Consider the following 10,822-nt stretch of genomic DNA (forward strand, 5'->3'; position numbering starts at 1 on the left):
TCACTTCCACTGTATAATCATAAGGGATTTGATTTAGGTCATACCTGAATGGTCTAGTGATTTTCCCTACTTTCTTCAATTTAAGTCTGAATTTGGTAATAAGGAGTTCATGATCTGAGCCACAGTCAGCTCCCAGTCTTGTTTTTGTTGACTGTATAGAGCTTCTCCATATGCGGCTGCAAAGAACTTAATCAATCTGATTTCATTGTTGACCATCTGGTGATGTCCATGTGTAGAGTCTTCTCTTGTGTTGTTGAAAGAGGGTGTTTGGTATGACCAGTGCATTTTCTTGGCAAAACTCGATTAGTCTTTGTCCTGCTTCATTCCGTATTCCAAGGCCAAATTTGCCTGTTACTCCAGGTGTCTCTTGACTTCTTACTTTTGCATTCCAGTCCCCAATAATGAAAAGGACATCTTTTTTGGGTGTTAGTTCTAAAAGGAATCAGCGATATCAAATGGATTGGAATGGGTGAATTTAACTCAGACGACCATTATATCTACTACTGCGGACAGGAATCCCTCATAAGAAATGGAGTAGCCATCATGGTCCACAAAAGAATCAGTAATGCAGTACTTGAATGCAATCTCAAAAACGACAGTATGATCTCTGTTCTTTTCCAAGGCAAACCATTCAATATCACAGTAATCCAAGTCTATGCCCCAACCAGTAATGCTGAAGAAACTGAAGTTGAATGGTTCTATGAAGACCTACAAGACCTTTTAGAACTAAAACCCAAAAAAGATGTCCTTTTCACTATAGGGGACTGGAATGCAAAAGTAGCATACAATCCAGAGGTTAATATTCTATTTGTGATCAGTGACAATATACTTAAAACTAATATTAATTTATATTATTTGTCATACTACCAATTTTGGGGGCATATTATACTCAAAGTAATTAAAAGAAAATTTTAGAGATTAGTATCAATGTTGATGCATATCTTTGAAATCTCTGTCTATTTAAAATATATGACTGTTTTACTACTTTCAATAGTAACTCAATATTTAGGATAAAGTACATTTGAAAAAAAACTATCTAAAGAAGCAGAATAAAATATAGGCAGGAAGAAACATGTAATATATAATTTATTGGACAATTTTACATGTTCCTGTACAATTTGTAGAATTTACTGTATCTCAAAATTGGTTCATAAATATGATTTTAGAAAAAAATGGTTATTTAAACAACTTATTACTTTTTTTCCTGATAATTTAGGTATTTTTCCCCATTATCAGAAAGTGATCCTGAAGCATTATCTAGCTTTCAGAAATCTTTAAAGTACAGAACTTTATATATATATTATACACAACTTAGCAGCAGCTAAGTTGTTCTAGCTGCACACGCATATGTTGCTGCTGCTGCTAAGTTGCTTCAGTCATGTTCAACTCTTTGTGACCCTATGGACTGGAGCCCACCAGGTTTCTCTGTCCACAGGATTCTTCAGGCAAGAATACTGGAGTGGGTTGCCATGCCCTTCTCCAGGGGATCTTCCTGACCCAGGGATCAAACCTGCATCTCTTTTGTCTCCTGTACTGGCAGGCAGGTTCTTTACCACTGGAGCCATATATATGTATATATATATGGGGCTTCCCTGGTGGTTCAGCTGCAATGCAGGAGACCTGGGATCAATCCCTTGGTTGGGAAAATTCCCTGGAGGAGGACATGGCAGCCCACTCCAGTATTCTTGTCTGGAGAATCCCCATGGACAGAGGAGCCAGGTGGGCTATAGTCCATGGGGTTGCAAAGAGTCGGACACGACTGAGAGATGAGGCACAGCACATGCATACACACACACACACACATATACACACACATACGTATACATGTATATGCATGTGTGCATGTGTGCTCAGTCATGTCCGACTCTTTTTGACCCCACAGACTCTATGTAGCCTGCCAGCCTCCACTGTCCATGTGATTTTCCATGGAAGAATATTGGAGTGGTTTGCCATTTCCTTCTCCAGGGGATTTTTCTGACCCAGGGATCAAACTCACATCTCTTGTGTTTTCTGAGTTGGCAGGCAAATTACTTACTGCTGCATAACCAAGGAAGTCCATATATGTATGTATGTATATCCCTGGTGGCTAAGATGGTAAAGAATCTGCCTGCAATGCAGGAGACCCGAATTTGATCCCTGGGTCAGGAAGATTCCCTGGAGGAGGGAATGTCTACCCACTCCAGTATTCTTGCCTGGAGAATTCCATAGACAGAAGAGCCTGGCAACTACAGTCCATGGGTGGCAAATGTCAGACACCTCTAAGCAACTAACTCTTTCATATCTATCTAGCTAGCTAGATATATGCTGAGACAATATAATACAAGTAAAGCCTAAGGCTCTCAAATTCTGATCACTTTTAATTTTATTAATGAGCTCCTTCTATCCCCTCTCCTCTAGCAACTTGTATCTATGATTCTTTATGTTTAGTTACATTTGCTCATTATTTTAAGGATTTTCAAATATACGTAAAATCATATGCACTTTTCTGTTTGATTTATTTAACATAACATAATACCCTCTAGGTTCATCCATGTTGTCGCAAATGGAAAGGTTTTTTTCTATTATATGACTGAGTAATATTCCATTCCCACGTGGTACAGTGGTAAAGAACCCGCTTGCCAAGTCAGGAGACATGAGACACGTGGGTTCTATCCCTAGGTCAGCAAGATCCCCTGAACTGGGAAATGGCAACCTACTCCAGTATTCTTGCCTGGAAAATTCCATGGACAGAGGAGTCTGGCAGGCTACAGTCCAGGAGGTCGTAAAGAGTCAGAGACGACTGAACAGCTAAGCACAGACAGACAGATAATATTCCAGAATCTGCCTGCAATGCTGAGACTCAGTTTCAGTTACTGGGTCAGGAAGATCCCCTGCAGAAGGAATGGTAACACACTCTAGTATTCTTGCCTAGAGAATTCCATGGACAGGGGAGACTGGTGGGTTACAGTCCATGGGGTCGCAAAGAGTTGGACATGACTGAGTGAGAAGGAAATGGTAACCCACTCCAGTACTCTTGCCTGGAGGATCTCAGGGACAGGGAAACCTGGTGGGCTGCCGTCTATGGGGTTGCACAGAGTTGGACACGACTGAAGCAACTTAGCAGCAGCAGCAGCAGCAGAGTGACTAACACATGCTGCTATTTTACAGGCAAATATTTTAAATATTTGTCAACTGATAAAATATTACTGGTTGAGGGATGCTAAAATCCTCTTTTATTGACTTCTTCATAGAATGTTTCACTTTTGTGGTTGTTTTTGTTCAATCTCCAAGTCATATCCGACCAAGCCATATCTTTGCAACCCCACAGACCGCAGCACGTCAGGATTCCCTGTCCTTCACTGTTTCCTGGAGTTTGCTCAAACTCATGTCCATTGAGTTATCCAATCATCTCATCCTCTGTTGTCCCCTTCTCCTCCTACCCTCAAAATATCCCAGCATCAGGGTCTTTTCCAATGAATTGGCTCTTCCCATAAGGTGGCCAAAGTATTGGAACTTCAGCTACAGCATCAGTCCTTCCAATGAATATTCAGGGTTGATTTCCTTTAGGACTGACTGCTTTGATCTCCCTTCTGTCCAGGGAATTCTCAAGAGTCTTCTTCAGCACCATAGTTTGAAAGCATCAATTCTTTGGCACTCTGCCTTCTTTCTGGTCCAGCTCTCATATTCGTAACTGACTACTGAAAAGACCATGCTGCTACTGCTAAGTTGCTTCAGTAGTGTCCGACTCTGTGCAACCCCATAGACGGCAGCCCATCAGGTTTCCCCATCCCTGGGATTCTCCAGGTAAGAACATTGGAGTGGGTTGCCATTTCTTTCTCCCATGCCTGAAAGTGAAAATGAAAGTGAAGTCACTCAGTCGTGTCCAACTCTAGCGACCCCATGAACTGCAGCCTACCAGGCTCCTCCATCCATGGGATTTTCCAGGCAAAAGTACTGGAGTGGGGTGCCATTGCCTTCTCCGAATAGCCTTGACTATATATGGACCTTTGTTGGAAAAGTGATGCCTTTGCTTTTTAACACTCTGTATAGGTTTCTCATAGCTATCCTTCCAAGAAGCAATTGTCTTCTAATTTCATGGCTGCAATCACTATCCACAGTGACTTTAGAGCCCAAGAAGAGGAAGTCTGTCACTTCTTTCACCTTTTCCCCTTCTATTTGTTATGAAGTGATGGGACTGGATGCCATGATCTTAGTTTTTTAATACTGAGTTTTAAGCCAGCTTTTTTATTCTCCTCTTTCACTCTCATCAAGAGGCTCTCTAGTTCCTCTCCACTTTCTTCCATTAGAGAGGCATCATCTGCTCATCTGAGGTTGTGGATATTTCTCCCAGTAACCTTGATTCCAGCTTGGAACTTATCCAGCCTGACATTTCTCATGATGCTCTCTCTATATAAGTTAAATAAAGAGGGTAACAATATAAAGCCTTGTCACACTCCATTCTCAATTTTTAACCAGTCAGCTGTTCCATATAAGGTTCTAATTGTTGCCTCTTGACCTGCATACAGGTTTCTCAGGAGACAGGGAAGATGATCTCTTATTTCTGTATCTTTAGGAGTTTTCCACAGTTTGTTTGGAGAAGGCAATGGCACCCCACTCCAATACTTTTGCCTAGAAAATCCCATGGACGGAGGAGCTTGGTAGGGTGCAGTCCATGGGGTCGCTAGAGTCCGACATGACTGAGCGACTTCACTTTCACTTTTCACTTTCATTCATTGGAGAAGGAAATGGCAACCCACTCCAGTGTTCTTGCCTGGAGAATCCCAGGGATGGGGGAGCCTGGTGGGCTGCCGTCTATGGGGTTCCACAGAGTCAGACACGACTGAAGCGGTGCAACAGCAGCAGCCACAGTTTGTTATGATTCATGCAGTAAAAGGCTTTAGCATAGTCATTGAAACAGAAGAAAATGTTTTTCTGGAATTCTGTTGCTTTTGCTATGATCCACTGAATGGTGGCAATTTGATCTCTGGTTCCTTTGCCTTTTCTAAACTGAGCTTATACATCTGGAAATTCTTGATTCAAGTACTGCTGAAGCTTAGCTTGAAGGATTTTGAGCATAACCTTACTAGCATGGGAAGTGAGTGCATTGTCCAGTAGTTTGAACATTCTTTAGTACTGCCCTTCTTGGGAACTGGGATGAAGATTTACCTTTCCCAGTCCTTTGACTACTGCTGGGTTTTCCGAATTTGCTGACGTATTGAGTGCAGCACTTTAACAGCATCATCTTTTAGGATTTTAAATAGTTCTGCTGGAATTCCAACACCTTCAGTAGCTTTATTAGCAGTACTACTTCCTAAGGCCCACTTGACTTCGCAGGCTAGGATGTCTGGCTTTAGGTTAGACACCACACCATCATGGTTATCTGAGTCATTAAGAGCTTTTTTGTACAGTTCTTCTGGGTATTCTTGCCACCTCTTCTTAATCTCTTCTGCTTCTGTTAGGTCCATAGTGTTTCTATTCTTTATTGTGCCTATCTTTGCACAAAATGTTTCCTTGGTATTTCCAGTTTTCTCCCCCCTCCACTTTATTTTTTAATATAAATTTATTTATTTTAATTGAAGGCTAATATCTTTACATATTGTATTTTCTTGAAGAAATCTCTAGTCTTTCCCATTCTATTGTTTTCCTCTATTTGTTTTCATTGTTCACTTAAGAAAGCTTTCTTATGTCTCCTTGCTATTCTTTGGAACTCTGCATTCAGTTGGGTATATCTTTTCCTTTCTCCTTTGTCTTTTGCTTCTTTTTTTTTTTTTTAATCAGCTATTTGTAAGGCCTCCTCAGACAACTGTTTTGCCTTCTTGCATTTCTTTTTCTTTGGGATGGTTTTGATCACTGCCTCCTGTACAATGTTATGCACCTCCATCCATTGTTCTTCTGCACTCTATTAGATCTAATCCCTTGAATTGATTTGTCACTTCCACTGTATAATAGAAAGGGACTTGATTTAGGTCATACCTGGCTGATCTATTGGTTTTCCCCACTTTATTTTAAGCCTGAATTTTGATACAAGGAGTTGGTGATCTGAGCCACAGTCAGCTCCACGTCTTGTTTTTGCTGACTGTATGAGCTTCTCCAGTATTCTGGCCTGGAGAATTCCATGGACTGTATAGTTCAGGGGGTCCCAAAGAATCAGACACGACTGAGTAACTTGCACTTGTATAGAGCTTCTCCATCTTTGACTGAACAGAAATATAATCAATCTGATTTCATTATTGACTATTTGGTGATGCCCATGTAAAGTCATCTCTTGAATTATTGAAAAAGGGTGTTTTCTATGAACAGTGTATTTTAGTTTACTGATTCCTAAGATGTCAATGTTCAGTCTTACCATCTCCTGCTTGACCACATCTAATTTACCTTGATACATGGACCTAACATTTCAGGTTCCTGGCAATATTGTTCTTTACAGCATTGGACGTTACTTTCAACACCAGCCACATCCACAACTGAGTGGCATTTCTGCTTTGGCCCAGCCACTTCATTCTTTCTGGAGCTACAAGTAATTGCCCTATAGTCTTTCCCAGTAGCATATTGGACACCTTCCGACTAGGGGGCTCATTTTCTGGTGTCACGTATTTTTGCCTTTTCATACCGTTTATGGGGTTCTCATGGCAAGGATACCAGAGTAGCTTGCCATTCCCTCCTCCAGTGGACCATGTTTTGTCAGAACTTTCCATTATGACCCATCTGTCTTGGGTGGTTCTGCATGTCATGGTTCATAGCTTCATTGAGTTATGCAAGCCCCTTTGTCATGACAAGCTGTGATCCATGAAGAAGCAAAAATGATATACTAAACATTAAGCCTCTAATAAGTATTCTTATATTTTTCCGGAATTTTATATGCATATAATTTTGAATATCACTTATATTACTGGTTTTTAGACTAAAAATCTTTGATTCAGAGAGATTTCAGGTTGATATATTGCTTTGCTAATTCATGTTTTGTGCAATTTTTGTTAGTTACCAATTTTTTTCCAGAAAAAAAATCCAGGCTGGGTTTCTGAATTGTCTATTTAAATTTTGCATCTATGTCTGTATTTGCATGGTTGAAAAGAAATTATCTCTGTCAATCTAAGTTTAGCTACAAATCATTATATATATGTTTGAAAACAAGCAACCACCACAGGGTAAGCAAATATACTGAATGCCTATGATTAATGTACTGCTGATGATGTTTAAATCAACAAATGAGTCAGCTAATGAGTAAATTATCTGTTGATCTAAATAACTAATGAAAAAAGCTAACTAACTTGTTAACATCAATTGTGTGTTTGATATTTAGGCGTTTTGATGTAATCATGACAAAGTGTATAAAAACACAAATTCTACATTTTCAATCATTTTTCTCCATCATCATTTCCCAAGGCACTCTTTTAGTATCTCTCCTACTGGGTAGTTTCATCATTAGTAAATGGATAAATAAGGAATTCAAGAGTACAAAATTGGCACTAAGTAACTATGTACTTCAGTAAAAGTTTGTTAATATTTCTCAGACTCAATTTTTTCACCTGTATATTACAGGGATTATAATAGAAGTATTTGGAGTTTCATTAAATTTCAAAATTACTCATGCTATGAATCTGGTCTATGCATTCTGAAAAGTTAACATGGTCAAGAAGTGATCAGAAAATGTCAGTTTTTACTTGTGGAAACTTTGCCTAAGGATATCAGATTATCAAGATTTATAGTTTAGTATGCAATTTAGATGGAAAAGGCAATGGCACCCCACTCCAGTACTCTTGCCTGGAAAATCCCATGGATGGAGGAGCCTGGTAGGCTGCAGTCCATGGGGTCGCTAAGAGTCAGACAGGACCGAGCGACTTCACTTTCACTTTTCACTTTCAAGCATTGGAGAAGGAAATGTCAACCCATTCCAGTGTTCTTGCCTGGAGAATCCCAGGGACAGGGGAGCCTGGTGGGCTGCTATCTATGGCGTCACACAGAGTCGGACACGACTGAAGCAACTTAGCAGCAACAGCAGCAGCATGCAATTTTGGAAGAGTATGAGATAAGACTATAAAATCACTAATATCATAGACAATGTTAACATAGTTTATATTCTTGTAAATGAGAACCAGAACAATAACTATCAGGACACTAAATTATATGAAATTTGCTATAAAGACATTTCTGATTAGCTTAAATTGGAAATATCCTTCTACCTCTTTCATGGGTTTATTCAAAGAGTTTGTGTACAAATCCTCATTAAGCATTTCCCCATCAATGGCAACCCACTCCAGTATTCTTGCCTGGAAAATCCCAGGGATGGAGGAGCCTGGTGAGCTGCCATCTATGGGGTCACACAGAGTCGGACACGACTGAAGTGACTTAGCAGCAGCAGCATCAATGCTAAAACAAACATATGCTTATTTTCTCTTCTTCAGAAATGTTTTACCTCAATTACTGAGTAATGCTTAAGCTCTCATTAAAAAATCATTGTAGACAAAGTTTAAATCTGAATAATTTGAAAATAACCAACTTTATATCAGTTCACTAATATATTGATTACACTATCGTCAACAAGCTATATAAATTTCTTTGATGTAAGTATAATTTAGGTACAAGTATAGAGATTGATGACTACATGGTAATGGACAAGACAAGAAAAAATTCATTGTAAAAAGCAAACCATTAGAAATCATATTCCCAATTTGACTTTTGTCAAATCTTTTTTTCTTTTAAGTGAAATACAGTTGAAGAAAAAAGAACTCAAGCATTAGAGGACACATACACATACACACACACACATATGTATTAAGTTTTAAGAACATAAAAAGATGATAAAATAGGCTAATTAAACAAGTAGTTACACTGTTCCAGTGATTGAATAGGAATATTAACAACATAGAAAATATTTTTAAATTAAGATAATGTACATCTATGGTCTTCCAAACATTTATTATATAATAATGAAACTCAGATAATTTTACTTTCTTGAAAAGGTTATTATCTTACTGACCAAATGTCTGAAGGCTATTTTCACTTGCTTGTTCCTTAATGTATAGATGAAAGGGTTCAAGAGAGGGGCAACTGAGGTATTTAAAACAGCCACTCCCTTATTAAAAGTTGCAGCATCCTCCACAGAGGGATTTATATACATGAAGATACAGCTTCCATAAGAAAGTGAGACCACAATCATATGAGAAGAACATGTAGAAAAAGCTTTTTTTCTTTGTTGAGCAGATGGGATTCTCAGAATTGTTCTGATAATGTATGTATAGGAAAGAATCACCAGCATCAAGGTGAAGATGAGAGTAACAGCAGCAAGGACAAACTCAATCACTTCTATGAAACGTGTGTCTGAACAGGATAAATGCAACAGTACCGTATAGTCACAGCAATAATGATTGATGATGTTGGAGGCGCAGAAAGGCAGCTGGAGAGTCATTACATGAGGCACAATGACAACTAAAAAGCCAGAGAACCAGGAACAAAGGACAAGTTGAATGCAGAGTCTTCTGCTCATTAGAGTTGTGTAATGTAGTGGTTTGCAAATGGCAACATAGCGATCAAAGGACATGGCAGCTAAAAGGTAAAATTCGGTCGCTCCCAGAAGGATGGCAAAAAAATACTGAGTGAAACAACCAGCAAAGGAGATAGTCTTGTCTCCAGTTCCAATACTGACTAACATTTTGGGAACAAAGACAGAGGTAAAAGATACTTCCAAAACAGAGAAATTACGGAGGAAGAAATACATAGGAGTCTGAAGGCGATGGTCCAGCAAGGTCAGAATGATGATTGTCAAGTTTCCCATGATATTTAAGACATATGTTAACAGCAGAAAAGGGAAAAGCACAGCTTGAAGCTTGGCATCACTTGTCAGACCAAGAAGGATGAACTCTATCACGGCTGTTTGGTTTCCCATAGTTAACTTCTGACAAGTTCAGGAAGAATAAAATAATAATGATAACGATTGGAATAAAATTTACCAGGTTTTATTGAAAAATAAAGTCAAATAACAAAGGTACTGCTTCTTAGCAATATTTTCAATTGTTTCTTCTAAAATGAATCAATATTTGTTTTTCATCATTTTCCCACTTGTTTGCACTTTCCTTTGTATTCTTTCTGTTCTAACTTTCTTCTCTAACCTATTGGATGCTGTCACACATACTTACACAAATATAAAGAAAATTTAGAGAGGAGGTTTTAATTGGGATTTCTTAATTAGCCTTTTAACTCAGTTTGTTAGCCAACAAGTATATATAATCCAAGGTATGAACTCTAGGAATAAAATTGCACTTGCTCACTTTTCAGATTTCTCATTTTGAACAATAGTTCTGTACATCTACTGAAGTTCAAAGAGTGGATAGATTTTTATTTTAATTCTGAAGTGTTTGGAACTTACAATACTGACAGTTTCTCTGTCATGAAAAGTGTTCAATAAATGACATCACCATTTAATATAGATATATGGATTAATGTGTCCTTGGTGAAATATTAAATTTAAAGAAATATTATGCTTTCTTGCTATTAGCAGAATCTGCCCATCAACCTATTGCAGTTCTTTAAAAGTCAGTTCAAGCTCTGCTCTCCATACAATTTTATCTGACAAATGCAATTAGCAATAATTGTTTCTCTTCTTTATAAAAATTTATCAGAAAGTAACACTGGGTTATAAAGTTGAATTATTTTCTAATATATCAAATATGTATACTTTATCCAACTTTTACATAAACCTATAGCCCACAAGAACAGGCTCCAGTTTTCTTTATATCTTTTTTAGAGAGGCTAGAAAATTTCACAGATTTGTTAAAAATTTCAATGCAAAATATATTTTTTTTTACTTCTCTTTAGATTCATGGGGCTTCCCAGGTGGCACTAGTTG

At 38.3% G+C, this 10,822-nt stretch overlaps 1 protein-coding gene across 1 annotated transcript; it reads right to left on the bottom strand.

Annotated features, from left to right (window-relative positions):
- Positions 1–8,923: 8,923 nt before the first annotated feature.
- Positions 8,924–9,862, bottom strand: LOC104985879 (olfactory receptor 2AP1-like). Its single transcript, XM_010836272.1, has one exon. It carries the CDS (start codon positions 9,860–9,862, stop codon positions 8,924–8,926), a length of 939 nt encoding a protein of 312 aa, XP_010834574.1.
- Between the last annotated feature and the right edge of the window lie 960 nt (positions 9,863–10,822).

The sequence above is a fragment of the Bison bison genome, unplaced genomic scaffold, assembly GCF_000754665.1.
Source record: "Bison bison bison isolate TAMUID 2011002044 unplaced genomic scaffold, Bison_UMD1.0 scf7180017864062, whole genome shotgun sequence".
NCBI lineage: Eukaryota > Metazoa > Chordata > Mammalia > Artiodactyla > Bovidae > Bison > Bison bison.

Coding starts and splice junctions, on each gene's coding strand:
- LOC104985879 (XM_010836272.1), bottom strand. CDS start 9,862: ATGGGAAACCAAACAGCCGTGATAGAGTTCATCCTTCTTGGTCTGACA.